A 23204-nucleotide genomic window follows, 5' to 3' on the forward strand; every position below is an offset into this window, starting at 1 on the left:
CTGCAACTTTCGGGGTCCTCTCAGGCTGATGTTGGCGTATTGGACAAATATGAAGGGCATCCTGGTAACTTTGAAAGTATAGAGTATAGCATCTGAAAAAGAAAAGCTTAATGGGGGTAGGGCGTCAAACGGACCGACTTCGAGAAGGAGAGGCACCACAGGACATTTTAATTTTCACTGTCTGTACTTTTACAAATAAATTCATAAAACTTTGTCAGCATGACCAGGAAGGATTCGGGATTCACACTCATAGCAGTGGAAGTTTAAAAACACGAAAAAATAATATTTTTTAAATGCGAAATTTCATGATTTTTTCACTTACTGTTGGCTGCATTTGTTGCTATAGGTACACTTTTCTTCATAAGTAAGAGAGATTCTTCTTTGAATTTTGCACAGCTTACAAACCATACTTACAGCTGTATGAAACTCTAGAATTTATTTAATCTATGGAAAAATGAATGGGCTGTTACGTTTGAAACTTCGTGTTTAGAGAAAACTTGAATTTTATAGTTAATTATCTCAATTTGTACCACAGTTTTTAACAGATTTGGGGAATTCTGGAGTCTGATACACCTGTAAGTATGGTTTGCATGCTCTGCAAAATTCATCGAAGAATCTCTCCTACTTATGAAGAAAAGTGTACCTACAGCAACAAATGCAGCCAACACCAAGTGAAAAAATGATGAAATTTCACATGTAAAAAAAGTTTGTTTTGTTATGTTTTTTAACTTCCTCTGCTATGAGTGTGAATCCTGAATCCTTCCTGGTCATGCTGACAAAGTATTATGAATTTATTTGTAAAAGTATAGACAGTGCAAATTAAAATGTCCTGTGGTGCCTCTCCTGCTCCAAGTCGGCCCGTTTCACGTCCTACCCCCCCTAACATCAAAAGATAGTGATGGGCTGAACTGCGATTTTCCAATATCAGTGATTTCTGTGAATGCTACTTTTCAGTATCTGTTATTCTTAACTGTGATTTGTCGCAGTTAAGAGTCGCAGTTAAGGAACATACGTCGTGTATCCCTCCGCCACTGCTATTTCTGCGATTTCTTGCGACTTCTGCGATTTCTGTGACTTCTGCTACTTCTGCGATTTCTGTGACTCCTGCGATTTCTGCGACTTACCACCGTATGAAAAAGTTACATCTGTCCACACAGAAAATTGCATCTCAACAAACCTGTCATTGGTAAGTATGTTTTACGTTTTTTCTTCCGTTGGCTTTAATTTTGTATTAAAGAATCAACTGTGAAAATATTAATAGTGTAATTAATATGTAAGTAGCCATACAGTACCGTAATAGTTCGTGTTTAGAAAATGAATTCCAACATATTGTTATGTTCACAGGTACCCGAACTACATTTCAGTCACTCAGTAAAGCGATAACTCAAAATATCATTGTCAAAAGATCTGAAGAAATTGCCACTGCGTCTTTACACCATTTCCGTCAGACGAGAGGTTAGTTTCTAAGCGTTTCGATGGACTTAATTACTCAGTGAGGTTATTCTTGCAAATGTGATATTCATTACAGCAAATATGAGCAATCTACTCTGTCAATTATATTGCTAGTAATTAGTGACAGCAAAAATTGTTTAATAATCCTTGTGTTTTTGCAGACGCAGTTCTGACTCTGATTACTGGTTGCTGTACGTATCTATCCACATCAAGGCTGTTGAGAGAGACTCGTGAAGATTCAAGACAGCTCTTAGAGGATTTGCAGTTTGAAAGTGAAATAATTGTGAAATAAATGTGTGAGTGATTAAACTGTGTTTTATTGAAGTTGTTGTGCGATTTTAAAGGAATAATAAATGTTAAACACAGTGAGTGAATAATGAAAATCTCATTTTCCACATGTTAAGCAGTCCAATACCCGTAATTTTCCGCCACTTACTTATTGGTAAACACTTGTTGGAGAGTGACATGCCGCCCCCCCCCCCCTTTCTACACAATCTTGGTGTGACACTGACCTGTAACATATCCCAAAGTCTACAATATGCATTTTGAGGCTGTTGATATGAAAGTGGGAGGTACAGATCTTCCAGTTAAATCAGGAATAGCTTAAGTGCATTACTTGAAAGTAACACAGGAAGAGCTTACTTATGTAGGTGGTAGTAGTGTCGGCAAAAAGTTCATGTGTGTGAAGTTGCCATGTAGAACACCAGGTGTAAAACTTTTCTCCCTAGTCTTGAACTGTGTTGGAACAAAAGTGAGGCATTCATATGACTCAATAATACTGTTTTCATTTCACTACACTTATACAGATGTCTGAGTTCTGCTGTGTTAACATTGCAAAGTCCTGTAGGCGTGTGGAGTATTAACCAAAACTGTCATGTTGGAAGCAGAATCAAACACATTTGTTACGTTAGTTGATATTTCAGGAGAAAAAGGCAATGTTGTTCCTTATTAATATAATACATTCAGAGTCACAGCAGTGTTTGGCCAATGATAACTGATGCTGAATGTGCATGTCGTCATACAATATGAAGGGCTTGTTTCAATAGTGGTATAAGCCCATTACCTCCACTTTTCTGTCTATAATGCTTCTGAAATTAATAATCCAAACAAACATAAATAAAGGTTAATCTCTAGCAAGAAGCCAGAAGCTTGAATATTTCTGGTATCTCAACTGCAGATTTTTCAGCGCTCATTTAACTTTACGACTCTGTACCTCAAAATGAACAAAAATGGACTTGTACCAGTATTGAAATAAGCCCTTCATATGCACACACAGCACATCGATCTCGTGAGGCACAAGGCTCTCATAACGAGGTACGTACGTTGGTCAACAGATAGCACTAGGAAAAGTATGTTAACTGTGCTTTTTAGTTGCTACTTGCGACTCTTAGTTGCGACGTGTCACCGAAATCGCAGTTGGACTCGATAGCGTGTCGCAGAGATGAGCGTAGTACGAACTTTGGCCAACAGATGGCACTGTTAACTGCGCTTTTTTGTTGCTACTTGCTACTCTTAAGTTGCGACTTGTCACAGAAATCGCAGTTGGACTCGATAGCGTGTCGCAGAGATGAGCATAGTACGAACTTTGGCCAACAGATGGCACTGTTAACTGCGCTTTTTAGTTGCTACTTGCGACTTCTAGCCGCGACTTGTCACTGAAATCGCAGAAAGGAGTATGGAATTCGGCCCACAGATGGCTCACGGCGTTGAATGTGAAATGCTACTTGCGACTGCTAACTGTGACTGAAATCGCAGTTAGATTTTGTAAAGTTGTTATTGTGATATCTGTGACTTCTCAATCACTGTGATTTCTAACAGATACGCGATTTCCTGCCCACCACTATCAAAAGACATGCAACTACGCAATCAGCTTTCTCGTTGCGAGATAAGGCTTCTCCCTAACATTTGGCTCTTTAACCTGCCTTTTCTTAAGCGTCGACGATCCAATGGTGCCGTTAACAGTTTGCCAGTTCTTGGGTCGTATATGCTTGTACTGCTTAGTGCTTGATATATTTTCTTCGTTGAAATGCAGCTCACTAACCTTAAAAGAAGCGTAAAGTTGATTGTTAAAGATGTTATGAAAACTACCGTTAAGAGGGACGAAATTGTGTATTGATTCCATTCGTAATAGATTTTGGAATAAAAGCTATTATGTGTTACAATTTATTTAAGGGTACTGTAGTGGTTAACAAACACAACGATACTTACAACTGAATGTTTGCTAGGCACTCAATCTCGTCTGTGAACGGCCGAGATCTATTTCCGTCTTAGAGATCCATCAGACAGAAAATAAAACACAGAGACCTTAGGCCCATTGCCGTAATTGTCTGTGCAATACACAACTTCCGTGACATTCGATAGCGCTTTAACTTATTTGGCACAATCGAAAACGTTAACGTTCACTTGATCCGAAGCACAACACACCATGTGGTACTAGGTACTCAAAGAGATCGCTTGGTTCATGACTGCACGCATGACGTCACAGCCATCTGAGACGTGCGCTATGAGGCTTTGTTTCTAGAGAAGGCGTTGGCAAAACCACAGTCTAACATAACAGTCGCGACACTTAGCCTCGATTTTGTTGCCTTCAGCGCCAGCAGTGCTCCAAGCGGCCGGTAGGTTGAACTGTGAGTTCGGCGCGATCGTGAAAGCGAATAGTGATTGTTTATTTTGGTTTATACAATGGTTTTTACCATCGGGAGCGTTTGTAGCGCAATAAATTGCAGCAGCAATAGGAAGAAGAAACCACAGGTGTCTTTTTTAGGTTTCCTAAGGATCCTGAGAGGTATATACCATCATGTTACTAAACTGTATCGTCAGGATTCATTTGCAAATGTATGTGTATAAATCATGAATGTTTCGTTTTAGGAGAAATAAAATGGCTAGTTAATAGCAGATGAGAAGACCTTATGAAGAAAGACCCGGTTTACCTGTATAATAATATTAGGTTTTGTTCGCTACATTTCGAACAAAACCAGGTCATGAACGCAGACAATAACAAACTCGTGTGCAATGCAGTATCCCCACTGTTTGACATTCCTAATAAGCCACCTCAACTGACGATAAAGAAGAAACTGCCACAAAGATTCGACAATCAATCTAAAGCTTGAAAACAGTCCTATGACACAGAAGCAGCTAGTTCAACCCTCCATTTATTAGTGCCAGATTCGTGAGAATCATCAACACAAGAGCTGCTTTGACGATGAAGTGGTTAGATTAAGTGCAGCTGTTCGTGTCTTACAAAAGCGTATGAAGTTTCAGAATGTTCAGATCGCTAGACTTCGAGCGAAACTATTATGGTACAAGGAAAGTGCTACAGACAGAAAATTATTCAAATATTTGGTTTTTCGTGAAATGTAATGTAATCAGCTCATTATGTTTTCGGCATATTTCTCCCACTATTGGTCAGTTGCTTGTCCCACTTAGAATAATATAAAGATGAAGGTTGTGGAAACAAGTGACAATGACAAACACAGTAGGCCTACATAACGATAAACGAGCTGTCCATCGCTTTTGCATGTAGAGGTACATGTCTGTGCTTCTTACATGTGAATCTGTGTGTTTATATTCTTTTGATATCAACGTGGTAAGCTGCAATTCTGTCCAATGTCACTAGTGTTTCTTCACGAATGTGTTGTAGCTTGCCACTCTATTCATGGTTTTTGTCCATACTTGCGCTTATTTTAGAATCAATTTTAGAAACATATATGCATTCTGATACTACACAAACTCTTGGAGGCAAGAAACTAACTCGAATAATTCGGAAATTACGTAGGAAATGGATGCAAACAAACATTATGCTTACGACGCGTCTGACGTTCACCTTACCTGCCACTCTGAGCGCTAGTGTCGCTCCGTCTGTCAAACGGCAACAACTTTTACAGCAGTGAGTGTCGCGACTGTTATGTTAGACTGTGGCAAAACCCACTGTCGTTTCCATTCTCGCGGGCCCTTACGCCTTCCAGAGATGTAACCGAAGATAACTCTTTGGTTTGAACAGTTGCTCACCGAAGTTCTTTGGGATGTAAGGAAGTGCGCATGTAAATTCGACGGGCTTTGGTGTTTTGCCGCTGCTAAAACAATTTTCGTTCTGTTTTAAGGATGAAGCAGGAAGTGAGTTGAATTTCTGTTATGTATTCGTAAATAGTTTCATTTCTTATTGTTATAATTACAAACATTGGCGACGTATTCGAAAATTGGACATTACCAGAAACCCATAATCACAAATATGAGTGCCGTTTATCCAAAAAAGATCTGTCCAGTACGGGTCAGCTGTCTCATCCTTCAAAGTGACTGCTCGCGGGCTTGTAGTTGATTTAACTTTATTCATTGTGAGTGCATATTTGATTTATAGTAATGATATTTAATTAGTGAACCCCAAATGTTTCGTAAACATGTTTTCTAAACTGATTTAACCGACATTAACTATACACAAGAAACTCGTAACTAGGTATATAAACATATGAATGTTTCTGGTAAAAAGTATGTAAGTGATTGGCAAAGTGAAACCAGCCGTGGGTTTGCTTCCGAGCAGAAAGTCGTTTTGGTTAGATGTACTTTTGATCTCTTGTGAAGAAATACTCTGAGGTATAGAACATGTCAGGAAACAACAATACACAAATATTTATAAGAAATACGAATACACTAATTACCATCCACAGATCCAAAGCATTTTAAATCCCAGATGGGCTTCATTGGTATGGGATAAGTCAAAAAAATTTTAGAAGAAAAAAATGTCATTTGAAAGGTAATAGGCCTACATAACTTTTCTCAGAACTGTTCAATACACTGAGGTGTCCATGCTAATTCTTAGGCCATTCTCTTAGACATTAAATAGGAGAAAATCATTTTACAACACTTCTTTGCAATGACTGCATTACTACATTGAATTTGTACAGAAGTTATGAAAGATGTGTGTACTTGTACAAAGGACACATTTCACAACCATATTAATTATAGTGACTGTAATTGTTTATGAAGATTATCATCATACTAATTCCATGAACTGAGCTATTGGTTTGACAAAGAGGTTTTTAATGTCAAAACTTCATTAACAAATGAATGTCAGGAAGCAGTAGTTAGTATCCCTAGTTCCCATTTAGTAAAGGTCATACAGTCAGAAACTGTGTGAGTGAAAAAACAAGTGTATTTGTCATGTGTAAGGCAAAAGGTATTTGACATGTCTAAATCTTAACATAGAGAAGTAGGCCTAAATGATGATGTTTTAGAAAGCTTGAACACTTTTTAGTGTGGCAGCCAAATTAGTAATACATTGTTTCTACAAAAAGGTGATGTAGCAGATGCATGTCTGCAAAATCTTGGCTGTGGTGACATTAACCTTTAATGCGGTCAAAAGTCTATATAACTGATATGGTACACTTCCGCTCGTTTGTAGTTGTATGTGACCATGTTGCCTTGGAAACATTAAAATAAGATATAATTTTATGTTTATATTAGCTTACTTGGGTCTAGTGTAGCAGGGGATACAACCCGTCGGCTTTGAACAATGACGTCATTCCTTAGTCATAGATCGTAATGTCTTCACTTCGAGGCATAGACAATAAAACAGTTCTGTGTTCTAATAAGCACTATCATTAAAATAATTGAATGTTAATCTAAAAGCGATCGCTTGATATTTGGTACATCATTAAACGTGTGATTTAATTAACTTAGTTGTTTGTTTTTTATTTGGCTGGTACTTAATATTTTTCGTAATGATATTGAGGTAATGTGGATTGTGTTTTTTGGCTTTTTTTAAAAAAAAAATCTCACGAGATAGAATAAACTGATCCTACTTTATTAAGCAATCAATAAAAAAACTAAACTAAAACGTAACAGCTTTTGCTGTTATGTTTCAATTTCGTTTTTTTTTTTTACTGATTGCTTAATAAAGTAGGATCAGTTTATTCTATCTCGTGAGATTTTTTTTTTTTAAGCCAAAAAAACACTTATTAGCTACTGAAGGGAGCTACAACACTAAGAAGAATCGCTTCTCGGCTTTTGACAAGATCAATGTTTATCTCTCTCGCATTCCTTTGTTTCTCAACATTCTCCTCAGCTCTTTCATCTTTGTAATACATGGTCTCTGGCGACTTGTGACGTCATTGTTCAAAGCCGACGGGTTGTATCCCCTGCTGCACTAGACCCGCTTACTTTTCCCTCCAGTACTGTTCCACTACTCAGCCTCAGTGGCCCTTTTATCTGCCTTGTTTATGAAGTTATGTATGGTGTACTTGTAACATAGCACACATCATTATGCATACAATCTAGTCATTGTATGGCCTCAACTTGTCACAGCTCACACAGTAAACACACATAATAGCGTACACAATACATAATGCACAATGATTTGCAATATGTAATCATTTTGTATCAAGCACACAGTCCAATTACACCCATCTGCTTTGACCCATAACATGCTATGTGACATCACGAGTGTACATTGTGAGAGATGTAAGTGGCCAGTTAAGAAATGATTTTTGTGGTTGTCATTGCAACTCATGTAAACTACACTCTTTACTCGAAATATGACATAGTGGGTCAAAGTAGACAGGTGGAATTGGACTTGCTATATTCTCCCACCAGTTCCCCCCCCCCCCCCCCCCCATACATAAAGATGACAGATTTTAAAATCTACATTTTTGTGACATATTATCTTTGATTGTACCTGAGGATTTGTAATTCTAGTTTAAATTCTAGTGCTAGTTTCTCTGAAACAAGATACATAATATTTACTACTCATGATGAACTTTTTCTCACTGTGGGTCAACAGAAACATCCGATCTCACGCGTCGGCTTTGACCCGTGACGTAAGGGTGTTGTGGTGTGTGACGTCATTACGGTGCGGAGTTTGGTTTGTGAGTGTGGCGTGTTTGTAGATGTTGCCTCGTTTACGTTACCTTAGTAGGAGTTTTAGGCCCTGTAATATATAGTTTACCTTTTTACTGTACTTTTTGTTTTAACGTCGTCTATGAGGCTTTTATCAGTTTGCCATTAGATTGTTCAATCTTTATGGTCTATATGTTTTGTCGTTACTCGTTATGTATAATGAATCAATATTGTTTTTTTTCTTTTTTTTTATTTGTTTCTTTTTTTTATCTTTTGATTGACCTACACATTGATCTGTAGCGTAGCCCTGAATACGAGGTTAGGTTGGGAGTTTTTTTTTGGCGGGGGGGTCGGTGGGGCGCAGCCCCCCCCCCCCCCCCCCCCTGCCTGGCCTTGAGTACCACTTGTTTATTATTATCTTTGTTTGCTATCAATGTTAGCAGATTGTTCTTGTGAAACCTTTGTGTGTGTTGTTTTTCTATGTGTTTTCGTCTTTGTGATACGTATGCAACGTTTCTATATCTGCCATATTGGAATTGTCATTTCCGCTATATTTGTGACGTCATGGGTCAAAGCCGACGGGTTAGATCGGACACTTCCGTATTTCCCTCACTGTCTATTCATATACTCAATATTATAGGATTTTTCTTGTATTAGGATTTTTAGGGTTACAAGGAAAGTCATCTCAGTTTTGAGGTTTTGTAATTATCTGGACAATGCTTGTGTTAACTTGGTACCGGAGTATTGAGGCTTATTTTCAGAGATCTGCACTCTGTATGAAAGGCACTAAAATTATTTTCTGTTTCTTGTTTTATGGGACTGAAGAGTCTCATCGGTCTCCAGTTTTGTGGGATCCCTTAATGAAGTCACAGTGGTCCTGAATATCTACAATGATAACGCATGGACATAAATGCAGAGATGCTAGTTGGGCCTGTAGGTTACCGTGTCATATTTGACCATGAATGGCACCTGTGCAATGTCGTCAATATGTTGCAAGTGTCAGTTGAGGTCAAAATGGTGTTGTGTGTGTGCTATGTTGGACTTAAATGAATTCAAACGTGGGCAAATTGTCAGTGCTCGTATGCCTGGTGTGTCTGTAACAAAGGGGTCGACCGAAGCGTCCGATCCCACCCGTCGGCTTTGACCCATGACGTAAGGCTGTTGTGGTGTGTGACATCACGACGTCGCGGAATTTAGTCTGTGAGAGTGGCGTGTTTGTAAGTGTTGTTTTGATGTGATCGGTGGTGGTGTGTTAGGTGATGTTTTTGGTTTAGTTTGCGAGTGTGGCGTCGTGTGTGTGAATTTTGGTAAATTGCTTTTTTTTTTATCTCTTTGGTAGGTATGGATATGACTGACAGGGTCAACAGTTTTCGGTTGTCAGCGATGATGGGGGACAGTGCATTGTCTCTAATAGAATTTCTTCAACTGTTCAGATTTTGGACAAAGTTGTGAAGTGTTTAGTATGTCGTGAAGAAATGAGGCTTACTTAAAGTTCTGGCGCCTTGGACCAGGGACGGCTGTATGTGGTGATCTCGTAAGGATAACAGGTCAAGGGAAGTGTTCGATTCCATAGGATATTGTTTAGTGCAATTTGGGGAGTTTTGTGTCGTCGTTTTTTTTTTTCATCATTTTGTGTGGTTTGGTATGGTGGTGTGTCTAAATTTGTTTATATTTATTTTGTCGCCACCCAAAACCCCCAATTTCCCATGCTTGTCCCATTAGTTTCATTAAGTTTTTTTGTGGAGCGTGTGTGTGTTGGTTTTTCAATGTATTTTCGTGTTTGGGGTCACGTTTACGTGATGTCATAGGTGCCATATTGGAGTCGTAGTGTATGGTCGTTTCCGCTGTATTTGTGACGTCATGGGTCAAAGCAGACGGGTGGAATCGGACGCTTCTGTATTTCCGTGTTTCTGTGCTGCACGATGACAAGGCTCCTGTTTCATGGAGCTCACGTCATCCAGGACTGGTTTTCTGGGCACGAGGATGAATTATTGCATCTTCCTTGGATGCCACAGTCACCAGATCTGTGTTATGGAACCTTTGTGGTCTACTTTGGAAAGAAGGTTGCGTGATCACAGTCCACTTCCATCATTGCCATTCAAAGATGACTTGAAGCTGTTTTGAATGTCTGCAGTTTTCCTGCACCATGTTAATCATGATACAATGTTGTGTTGGTGGGGTATCCATATTTTTGTCCAGTCCCTGTAATCTGAGTGCCTCCTTTTCTGTAGTTTGAATAATGTTTTATTCCTGTAATGATAGTTCCCCACTGCCCCCACCCCACCACCACCACCACCACCACCACCACCACCACCACCACCACCACCACCACGTGATTCCATGTTTCATATATGGCTCAAAAAGTGCGTGACAGACTGTGCACAAGAGGTCTTGATAGGTATATTATTCCAGTTACATCATTGCAAATATCACTGAGCTTATCTTATTGGAAACCGTATTTATCTGCTAGAAATTTTAACAGTATTGCTGCTGCTTCGAACATCCGTTCTGTACATTTGGAGACCTGACATGATGTGCTCTTTATTAACTTTAATTCTACAACATATTTAAAATGGCAGTGTTCATGTCAGCTGCCAACAGAGTGTAATGGAATGTAAAGAGTGCTTCAGTGTTGATGGAACTGTGGTATCTGCTTGAAGCATCAGAAGTTAATGTCTCACCTTTGTGCTTACTGATGTAACAAACTTGCTTGCTCCACATGCTCTCTATTTTATTCCTTGCAAATGCTATGCAAGGACATGTGGGAAGTAGTGAAGAGTACAATTCAAACTTTCAGTTTTGAATAGTGACACTATAAGACAGCATACGGACTGTGATGCCAGTCATCCACACATATTGTGTTGTTTGACAGTTAGGAATGGCATCGTACCGAGCGAGGTGACACAGTGGTTAGCGCACTGGACTTGCATTTGAGAGGACGATGGGTCAAACCTGCACCCGGTCATCCTGATTTAGGTTTTCCATGATTTCCCTAAATTGCTTCTGGCAAATGGTTCTTTTCAAAGGACACAGCCGACTTCCTTCCCCATCCTTCCCTAATCCGATGGGACTAATGACCTCGCTGTTTGGCCCCCCTCACCCAAATCAACCACCAACCAATTAGGAATAAAGCAAAGGGTGAAAACTACTGCTTTCTGAATAATTTTCTTTTTATAGCCTATGTATACATAATTTTTTCTGAGAAACTTGACACTGTTTTGAAACTTTTAGTACAATACTTATCACAGTAATTTAACATTTGATGTTTCTCAGGAAAACTATTAATACATTCAGCCATCATTGTTTCTAAACTGAAATGCTGATAACAATTCCACTGGCAGCAGGCAACATTATTTTTCTGATCATAATACAAACTCGTTAACTTCTTTTTCTGTTATCGACAGTATGTTAACATTTATCGTCTGAAGTAACTTACTGTGTGGAGCGGGTATAAACAACTGCAAAATTTTACTAATATGAGCAAACAGTTACACTGGTGTAATTACTTATAATATATGGCCATTGGTGATGGCCACAGGTTGGTTAATAGCCTGGGATTGATGTGGTCGGGCCTTATATGGTAGTGAATTGGATGTATTGTGTTTTATATAACTTGAGTGGTAGTTCAGTGAGGTGTACTGTAGTTCTTCTGTTGTGTGCCGCTATTGGCAATTCATTATAGTTACGTGTAGCCAACCAGGTGATAGTACACAGTAGCCAATGAGAATTGCTAAATCTCACGGTTTCTGTCAGCAGAAGATACATAATTCTTAAATTTGCTTTGCATGGTGAATACCGGGTTATAAATACAAAATCAAATAGGGGTAATGCAGGAGTAGGTTTAATAACGAATAAAAAAAATAGGATTGCGAGTAAGCTACTACAAACAGCATAGTGAACGCATTATTGTGGCCAAGATAGACACAGAGCCCATGCCTACCACAGTAGTACAAGTTTATATGCCAACTAGCTCCGCAGATGATAAAATGTATGATGAGATAAAAGAAATTATTCAGAGACGAAAATTTAATGGTCATGGGTGACGTTCAATAGTACGAAAAGGAAGAGAAGGAAACGTAGTAGGTGAATATGGAATGGGGCTAAGAAATGAAAGAGGAAGCCTCCTGGTAGAATTTTGCACAGAGCATAACTTAATCATAGCTAAAACTTGGTTCAACAATCATGAAAGAAGTTTGTATACATGGAAGAGGCCTGGAAATACTGGAAGGTTTCAGATAGGTTATATAATGATAAAACAGAAATTTCGGAACCAGGTTTTAAATTGTAAGTTATTTCCAGGGGCAAATATGGACTCTGACCACAACCTATTGGTTATGAACTGTCAATGAAAACTGAAGAAGCTGCAAAAAGGTGGGAAATTAAGGAGGTGGGACTTGGATAAACTTAATGAACCAGAGGTTGTAGATAGTTTCAGGGAGAGCATTAGGGAACGATTGACAGGAATGGGTGAAAGAAATATAGTAGAAGAGTGGGTAGCTTTCAAGGATGAAATAGTGAAGGCAGCAGACTAGGTAAAAAGACGAGGGCTAGTAGAAATCCTTGGGTAACAGAAGAAATATTGAATTTAATTGATGAAAGGAGAAATTATAAAAATGCAGTATATGAAGCAGGCAAAAAGGAATAAAACGTCTCAAAAATGAGATGAAGTGCAAAATGACTAAGCAGGGATGGCTAGAGGACAAATGTAAGGACGTAGAGGCTTATCTCACTAGTGGCAAGATAGATACTGCATACAGGAAAATTAAAGAGACCTTTGGAGAAAAGAGAGCCACTTGGATGACTATCAAGAGCTCAGACGGAAACCCAGTTCTAAGCAAAGAAGGGAAAGCAGAAAGGTTGAGGGAGAAAATACAGGGTCTATACAAGGGCAATATACTTCAGAACAATATACTTCAGAACAATATTATGGAAACGGAAGAGGATGTAGATGAAATAGCAGATGTGATACTGTGTGAAGAGTTTGAACTGCGTGAAGAGTCTGACAGAGCACTGAAAGACCTAAGTTGAAACAAGGCCCCGGGAGTAGACAGTATTCCATTAGAACTACTGGCAGCCTTGAGAGAGCCAGCCCTGACAAAACTCTACCATCTGGTGAAGCAAGATGTATGAGACAGGCGAAATACCCTCAGACTTCAAGAAGAATATAATAATTCCAATCCCAAAGAAAGCAGGTGTCGACAGATGTGAAAATTACCGAACTATCAGTTTAGTAAGTCACGGCTGCAAAATACTAACGCGAATTCCTTACAGACGAGTGGAAAACCTGGTAGAAGCCGACCTCGAGGAAGATCAGTTTGGATTCCTTAGAACTGTTGGAACACGTGAGGCAATACTGACCCTACGACTTATCTTAGAAGACAGAGTAAGGAAAGGTAAACCTATGTTTCTAGCATTTGTAGACTTAGAGAAACCTTTTGACAATGTTGACTGGAATACTCTCTTTCAAATTCTGAAGGTGACAGGTGTCAAATACAGGGAGCGAAAGGCTATTTACAATTTGTATAGAAACCAGACAGCAGTTATAAGAGTCGAGGGGCATGAAAGGGAAGCAGTGGTTGGGAGGGAGTGAGACAAGATTGTAGCCTATCCCCGATGTTGTTTAATCTGTATATTGAGCAGGCAGTAAACGAAACAAAAGAAAAAACCGGAGTAGGAATTAAAATCCACGGAGAAGAAATAAAAACTTTGAGGTTCGCCGATGACATTGTAATTCCGTCAGAGACAGCAAAGGACCTGGAAGAGCAGTTGAACGGAATAGACAGTGTCTTGAATGGAGGATATAAGATGAACATCAACAAAAGCAAAACGAGGATAATGGAATGAAGTCAAATTAAGTTTGGGTGATGCTGAGGAAATTAGATTAGGAAATGAGACACTTAAAGTAGTAAAGGAGTTTTGCTATTTGGGGAGCAAAATAACTGATGATGGTCGAAGTAGAGGGGACATAAAATGTGGACTGGCAATGGCAAGGAAAGCGTTTCTGAAGAAGAGAAATTTGTTGACATCGAGTATATATTTAAGTATCAGGAAGTCATTTCTGAAAGTATTTGTATGGAGTGTAGTGATGTATGATAGTGAAACATGGACAATAAATAGTTTGGACAAGAAGAGAATAGAAGCTTTCGAAATGTGGTGCTACAGAAGAATGCTGAGGATTAGATGGGTAGATCATGTAAGTAATGAGGAGGTACTAAGTAGAATTTGGGAGAAGAGGAGTTTGTGGCAAAACTTGACAAGAAGAAGGGAGCGGTTGGTAGGACATGTTCTGAGGCATCAAGGGATCACAAATTTAGCATTGGAGGACAGCGTGGAGGGTAAAAATTGTGCAGGGCGACCAAGAGATGAATACACTAAGCAGATTCAGAAGGATGTAGGTTGCAGTAGGTACTGGGAGATGAAGCAGCTTGCACAGGATAGAATCGCATGGAGAGCTGCGTCAAACCAGTGTCTGGACTGAAGACCGCAACAACAGGTGAGTTTGGAATATGGTAATTTTCTTGTGAGTTGGTGATGAATCTCCATATGGAAAATAAGATTGTCATAATAGGTTGGTGTGTAGTGTAGCACAAGATGTGTGTTTCTCATTGCAACAACCAGCTTGTAGGTTTCATTTCTGATTATGTCCAACATTCCATTGATATGGTTAAATTCAGTTTTAACCAAATAAAAGAAAATACCAGCTAATTTTATTTGCGAACCGCAGAAGATTAAAAATGATAATCCCATTGGCTATATCCATATGACTAATGATTTGTCACATTGGCTTATCACAATTCATCATGTGAAAAGCATGCAATAAAAAGCCATAGTACACTGTAAGTGCACTTTGAGACAAAAGTGCACTTGCGCTGTTCACAGGTCTTCTGTTTTGTGCTGCTATTGAGAACAAGAGTGAACCCAGTATTGGTCTGTGTAATGACTATTTCTCTTTCTAAAGGTGCACTCTCATTGTGTTTACTCTTTGGGTTTATAGTGCAGCAATCTACATGCTTTTAGTTAGATGCCATAGAAACCAGTCACTAGCAAGATCGCTGATACCTAATATTTTGTCTTCTCTGGTAGAATAACTGTGTACTGCACCATCATGATTTTGGGCAAGAAAATACCCATTTGCAGTATTTTGTCATTTAAATTTTATACAATCAAACAACGGAAAATTCAGGATGGAACGTAACAATATTATGGAAAGGAAAGGTGCCACTTACTATATAGCACACTATAGTCGCACTTAGGCACAACAAAAGGACAGTCACCAGTTAGCTTTCGGCCAGTATGGCCTTTGTCAAAAATAGACAACAGACAGACACTGCCAGCGGTGTGGCTTCAGATCATAGATATTGCTGGTGGCTGCCTGCAGTTCGGCTACAGTTGCCAGAGACTGCAGTCGTGTGTGTGTGTGTGTGTGTGTGTGTGTGTGTGTGTGTGAATTGTGTTTGCATCAGTGTGTGTGTGTGTGTGTGTGTGTGTGTGTGTGTTGTCTATTATTGATGAAGGCCATCTGGCCAAAAGCTAATTTTAATTAGTGACAGTCTTTTTGTTGTGCCTATTTGTGACTCAGCGTCTCCGTTATATGGTGAGTGGCAAATTTTGTATGTCATTTATGAATTTAAGAATAGCAAGTTCTGTGCAGAGAACCTATTGAAATCTAAATTGACACTATTTTTTTATTTTAATCAAAATTTTTTGCAGGTGACTGTCGACAGCATTGATATAGTTGGAGAAATACATGATACAAATTGTGCTTTCTTATAATACATTTATTCACTACTGGTTTTGATTATGGACTATCTTCACAGTAGAAAAATATTTATAGTAACATGTTCACATGTCGTAACTCGACAGGCCGTAAATAGCGTGTATGGCATGTGAAGTTGTCACAGTAGATATTTTTCCACTGTGAAGGTGGTCTGTGGTCGAAACCGTTAAGACAGCACAGCATATGTGATGCGTTTCTCCATTTAAATTTTTTGAGAGAGGTGCCTTATGTTCTTCCTGGTCAACTGAACCTATGAGTGTTCTGTGACACAATGATGATGTGATGAGTGACATCATTAATGTGTAAACAGGAAGAGAACAGATGACTGATAATATCTTTTTGTCTATATTGTTTTTTGGAGTGTAGGTTTGGATGACACATTGACTTGTAGTGTAACCCAAGATATAGGTCATGTTGAAAGGTGACAGGCTGCTTGAAGGTTGGTGAAGCCAATGAACATGAATGCAGAATTGTAGGTGTGAGGACATACTGATGTGTGCTGGAGTCGAGGCCTAGATTAAGTTGAAATTTGAGTGTTTGGTTAAGAGTTGGCAACACAGTACCGAAGGCTTCAATTAATCTGTTCTTTCTTACATAAGCTTCTCCATTACATTCATGGAGTAGAAAAGTATTTCATGTGATTTAATAGCCCAGTTTTGTTTTCATAACTGCTGTGGTGTATGAGGTAACGCACTGAATGCACAAAATGGAAATTTATTGAAAGAAACATTGTTTTATGATTTGTGAAGAAAGAATCATAAATACAACCCCGTTCCAACTTCGTGTCGAAAGCGTGCATAACCATCTTTTGCAGCTTGAATGTGCAGAAAGAGTATCATTGATGTTTTATAAGGTACTGGCTGGGATTTAGAGCCATGCTGACTCCAGTGCTGTGACCAGCTGAATTTCGTCTCACAATTGAGGATCCGTGGTACAAACAGCTTGATCGAGGTGGTCCTACAGATTCTTGAATGAGTTTCAATTTGGGGTGCGGGTGGCCAGGGTAGTATGGCAAACTCGTCTCGCTGATCCTGCTGCTGTTCGAACCATGCACGTATACTGTGAACTGTGCATTGCCCATTGTGCCAAGTAAATACAGACTGCATATAGCCGTGGACATAGACCTGAAGGATAGATGCATGTTTGTGTTGATCCACTGTGTCTACCAGAATGACAAGATCACCCAGGGAATGCCACGAAAACATCCCTAGTCTGTAACTCCCTCCTCCTGCCTCTGGATGCTTCTGGCGGTTATTGTAGGGGTGTACATGCCAGTGCCTGTCTGTCCAATGGAGCATAAAACGTGATTGATCTGAAAAGATCACATGTTACGGGGGTACGTTTTGTGCCTATGTCCAGAGGTAGACACTTGTGAATGAATAGCTGAAGTGGTTTCTCTTATTTTATCTCTATAATGTGAATTATCTGCCTTCACTTTGCCCTTCTGTTTCCTTGGTTCTTCTCTGTACCTTCTTCTCCACTGCGGCGTTTGAGAATTTTTCTCTTCTTTCCTTTTCTGTGTTTCTTTTCCTTTCTTTCCTCCCTGTGCGTGTCTGAAGGTCGACCCACACGTTCCCACGCATAGCCAGTGACGGGGTGACATGTAATTCCCTGCCCCGGGTAGACAGGTAGGATAGTCCCTGGTAAAGGCCAGGCCCAGAGAGGGGTGATTACCCGAGCTGATACCTTCCGAACATGCCAATTGGTCCCTCTGTCAATTTCTTGGGAGGTGTGACATGAGGTGTGGACAATCACCTAAGGTAGGAGTGCCCTCAGAGAGCGTCTCCACTGTGAAGGAGCGCACCATCGGATATGCCGGTAATCGTGGGGGTTACTTTTGCGATGGTTTCTTCTTCTACTACAACTTCTGCCCACAAGAGAAAGCTAGATAAGTCTCACCCACAGGAAATTCTTCCATCAGTGCCAAAGTTTCTAGTTGTTTCTCGGTCTGACGAAGTTCAAGAATTCTCAACAGTGAACCCTTTCATTATTCAGAAAGGTGTCGACACAATTGCAGGTCCTGTAAAGTCTTATTCCCGGTTACGAAATGGCACCTTGTTGTTAGAAACAGACAGTGCCCTCCAGGCACAAAAATTGCTTCGAACTGCACTGCTACACACCTTCCCTGCCCGGGTGGAAGCGCACAGCATTTTAAACTCGTCATGCGGGGTGGTTTATACAAGATCACTTGACGGATTATCAAATGAGGACATTCAAAATTACCTGTCTGATCAGGGAGTAAAGGCCATATATTCAGTAATGAAAAGGGTTGAAAAGGAATTGGTAACAACCTGCATGCTCTTCTTGACATTGACAGAGTTCAACTTCCTTTGAACATTAAAGCAGGATATGAGATAATTTCAGTTCACTCTTTCATCCTCAACCCTACGTGTTGCTATCAGTGCCAGAGGTTTAATCATACCAGCCAGTCATGTTCCAATACAAATGGGGGTACAAAGCCACCTTGGCATTGCCTCTGGCCCTGCCTTCTCTGTGACCTTTGTCAACTTCCCAAGGATAGTATCCCCCCTATACTTTATCAGCGAACATTTGGTGCTCTATGCTCACAAATGGAGCATGCCACATTTATTTACACTGATGGCTCCAAGACCGCCTTTGGTGTTGGGAGTGCCTATGTTATTAACGACACCCCTATTAGATTTTGGGTTCCCGACCAGTGTTCGGTTTTTACTGCAGAGCTTTATGCTGTTTTCCAGGCTGTTCAATACATCTGTAACCATCAGCAGATACAGTACATTATATGCACGGATTCGTTCAGCTCTCTTCTCAACATCCAAGCTCTTGATCCTATCCACCCTCTGATCCACCAGATTCGGGACTGCCTCCACATGCTGCACTTCAGGAGCATCTCTGTGGCATTCCGCTGGATCCCAGGGCATGTTGGCATACGTGGAAATGAGGCAGCCGATATAGCAGCAAAGGCTGCTGTCTCTCTTCCTCGGCCCACTGTTCGCATGGTTCCCTTTTCCGATCTCCAGAACATTTTGTGTTGTTGTGATGCTCTTTTATGGTACACACGTTGGTCTGCACTTCAGGATAATAAATTATGGGGCACAAAACCTCTTCCCTGTGCTCGGAACTCTTCCTCCTGGCCTCATCGTTGGGAGGAGATAATTTTAACTAGAGTCCGGATTGGACACTGTCTTTTTAGCCATCGGCATCTTTTAAGTGACGACCCTCCCCCGCTTTGTTCCCACTGCTCTTAATCGTGGATGGTGAGACACCTTTTACTTAATTGCCCCTATTTTAATCCGCTACTTGCCCGTTTACAGCTGCCGCTTGGTAAATCTTCCCTTTTAGCAGGTGGAGCTTGGCCAATTGTATCCTTGAGCTTATAAGTGTTAGTGAGATGCATTTGAAGCTCTTTTTGGGGAAACCAAACCCTCTTCAATAGCACTTTTGTAAGATTTCCTTCTGTTTTTAATTTCCCGCCTCCTTCAGTTTCGTTCCCATTGCTGCCGATTTAAATTCCTGTTTTTGCCCTTCACTAAACCACAGAATGGGTGCTTATGACTATAGCTGCTTTGTGCCCTAAAACCATAATTTAAAAAATTGTAGACTTTCAGTTGCTCAACAGTTGCACGTCTGTTTGTGTGTCCACGTCTCTGCAGCTGGATGTGCCACAGTTGCCTTGGCGACCATTATTTTTCCATGCACAGTACTGTTTAAGATGGCAGCATGCAAATAGTTTACAAACTTAGCTGCTTTGGAAACTCTTCCACCCTTTGCCCAAAAGCCAACGACCATGCTCTTCTGGGTGTCACATAAATCGCTCCATTTCTGCGTTATGACGACGACTGCACTGTTTTCAGTTTTCCTTAACACACTTTATATAGGCTCCACTGTTAGTGTTGCCACCTGCCGTATTTGTGTTGTTATTGCACGTCGACACTGCACGTAGGTGGTGATCACATTAATGTGACCGGACCTTGTATGAATTAAAGTGTTGGGTAGTGTTTTCTGGTTTTACTTGACTGGGATGTAGCGTTAAAATGGAATAAAATGCTGCTGATTTTGACAAGAAGAGACTAGGAACTTTTGAAATGTAATGTGCCACAAAAGAATACTGAAGACTTAGTTCATAGATAAGATAGCAAATGAAAGAGCACTCACTCAAATTAAAAAGAAAAAGAAATTATGGCTCATCTTGAGTAAATTTGGGTTTGGTCGGTAGGACACTTTGTCGTGTCAGTCAACAGTTAATTTGGTAATGGAGGGAAGTGTGGAGATGAAACATTTAGAACAAGACCAAAGCTTGGCTATAGTGAGCGTTCGAATGGATTGAGGCTGCAGTAGCTACGCAGAGCTGAAGAGACGTGCGCAGGAGAGCTGCATCAAGTCACTCTGTGGACTGAAGGTGTCCAGAATTCATTTGACACTTCCTTACACCAGACTTCAAATCAAATTGTGTGCCAATAGAGTATCATTTCATTTGCACGACTGGATTCGTGATTTCCTGTTAGAAAGCTCACAGTATGTAGCACTGACAGAAGTCGTCTGTGGTCTACCCCAAGGAAGTGTTACAGGCCTTCTTCTGTTCCTAATCTATATAAACAATTTAAGAGACAATGTGACCAGCCCTCTTAGATTCTTTCCAGATGATGCTGTCATTTACCATCCAGCAAATTCATCAGAAAATCAAAACCAGTTTGCAAAATGATTTAAACACGATATCTGTATGGTGCAAAAAGTGGCAAATGTCTTTGAATAAGGAAAAGTGTGAGGTCATCCACACGAGTAATAAAAATAAATTTTAGTTATGTGATAAATCACATGAATCTAAGAGCTGTCAGGTCAATGAAATATGTTTGAATTACAATTATGAACAACTTACGTTGGCACAATCACAAAGATAATGTTGGGGAAAGGCAAACCAAAGACTGTGTTTCATTGGCAGAACACTTAGTAGATGGAAAACGTCTATGAGGGACTGCTGAAAAAATAATGCCTCTGAATTTTTATGTGAAAACTCTTAAAGCTTTTAAAATAAAACAAACCATATTAACATTCTATGTCTTTACTCTTCAGGTTTACATATTTATTTTTTTAACAAAGGCATTGTAGCGACGAACACGTCTCCCGATGAGAGACCAGTTCGTTGATACCGTCACTGTAGAATGTGTGACTTTGCTGATGGAGCCACAACCTCGCATCTGCTTGCACTGCTTCACATCACTATCAAAGTGAAGTCCTCGAAAGTGTTTTTTAAGTTTTAGAAACTTGAAAATCGAATGGACCAAGTCAGGACTGTACGGAGGATGATCGATGACTGTGAACCCGAGGCATTGGATTGTTGCAGATTTCCCAATGCTCCATGTGTGGTCAAACTGTTTGAATTTTAAACATGATGTCAGAACACTGTTTCTCACGGACCGATTTAGGTACATTACACACTGCCATGTTACGCGCTGCATTACAGAATCCTTTAGCAGCAGAGGACTGCAGATGTATAGGCATGTAGAATGTTGATAACGTTTGTTTTATTTAAAAAGCTGTAAGATTTTTCACAAAAAAAAAGAGAGAACCAGAGACATTACTTTATACACTGCTCTGTCTTCTGCTAGAGTATTGCTGTGTAGTATGGGACGTCACCAGATAATATTAATGGAGAACATCAAAAAGGTCCAAAGAAAGCCAGCTTGTTTTGTATTATCATGAAATGGGGGAGTATTTTTAACGGGTACGGCAGGTGGGGTGGCATTTGTTAAAACAAAAGTGTTTTTCATTACTACAAGATCTTTTCTCAGAATTTCAGTCACAAACTTTCTCCTCGTTATTGCTGCCAACCTATGTAGGGAGAAATGATTGTAGTAGTAGTACAAGAGAAATTAGAGCTTGTACAGAAAGATATGTTTAATTTTTGCATGCGCTGAGTGTGGAACTGAAGAGTAACTGTCCTAAGGTGATTCGAAGAATCCTCTTCCGGGCACTTAAATGTGAATTGCAGAGTAGTCACATTGATATACAACATGAATGACAAGTGTCACATGTGGAATACAAATACCATAGGTTTCTCAGCTGTTAAAATCAGTGCTTGATTTCACCTATGGATGACTAAGAACTGAGATTGAGAGTTCCACTTCATACAGCTTGCAGTGACAAGGACACAACATTAGTGTACCTGTCATGTTAGTTTGATATAGCTCAATGTGGCAGAGGCATATGCATGTATGATCTCTGTGCATGATCTTGCCTGCCTTTGTTCCACTCCAAGGAAGAACAATTCAGCAGTATGCATTGTCCAATAAACTGTCAGTTCTGCAGCCATCAGTGTAGCAGTTACGGACTATTACATTTCATGACTTCGAGGAATCGGTTGATGCAAAAGTCTAATTAAGTAACTACTGTTGTGAATTCAGAGCTTTGTACAGTGCTGTTCTATACGCGCACCCGTACTGCTATCACAGGGAAAGTTGTAAAAAATGAAGCATTATGCACATATTGTCTGATATTGACAGACCAAACAGTGAAATAAACTAAGTATGGAATATTGTTAAAATGGAAACAGGGAAGTGAGCCATAGATGATGACATTATTTCTGCTGGAGGATGGGAGCATTGTAAAAGACAGTTCACGTGTAGCATATATTTTTAATAATTACCTTTTACAGTGATCAGAAAACTGGTGCAAGTAGCTCAGAAGAGAAGGCAAAACAGTACACCAAAGATTCACTACAGAGGACGTTAATGAAATAAAAATTAATCTTGCATCCCCATCTCATATTAGAAAAATCGTTGTGACTACAAAAAGTAAAAGTTCAAATGGGTGCATAGTAACTGAAAAGCTGCAGGCATCTAAAATGTAACGTCCTACTTCAGTTAGGGTAATGCGTGATGTAATGCTTCGTTAGGCTGTTTATCTAGACAGGTTGAAATATGCCGTTGTTAGGTCGAATCAGATATTCGTGCAGTAATTTACTGAGTACATAACAACATCTTTAAACGATAAAATATCACCAGATGGGATCTTTTGTGACTTTCGAAGGCATTTGACTTTGTGAATAAAAATATTCTATTATCTAAACTTTTATAAAGTGTTTAGTTCCACATATGTCTGGTGCAATTATTATCCAAGAAATTGAATGCAGAATGTTAACTAAGGCTTTTTGAGTATTACAAAGAGAGCC

The 23204-nt window shown here is 39.7% G+C and overlaps 1 protein-coding gene across 1 annotated transcript in view; it reads left to right on the top strand.

Annotated features, from left to right (window-relative positions):
* Positions 1-5460: 5460 nt before the first annotated feature.
* LOC124720513 overlaps positions 5461-23204 on the top strand; it is a 54767-nt gene continuing 37023 nt past the window's right edge. Inside the window, exon 1 of the mRNA XM_047245872.1 lies at positions 5461-5565. Coding sequence (XP_047101828.1) covers positions 5554-5565 — 12 coding nt within the window. The 5' untranslated portion in view covers positions 5461-5553. The remainder of the gene's footprint in view (positions 5566-23204) is intronic.

Source organism: Schistocerca piceifrons, chromosome 11 (genome assembly GCF_021461385.2).
Source record: "Schistocerca piceifrons isolate TAMUIC-IGC-003096 chromosome 11, iqSchPice1.1, whole genome shotgun sequence".
In the NCBI taxonomy this organism is placed as follows: domain Eukaryota; kingdom Metazoa; phylum Arthropoda; class Insecta; order Orthoptera; family Acrididae; genus Schistocerca; species Schistocerca piceifrons.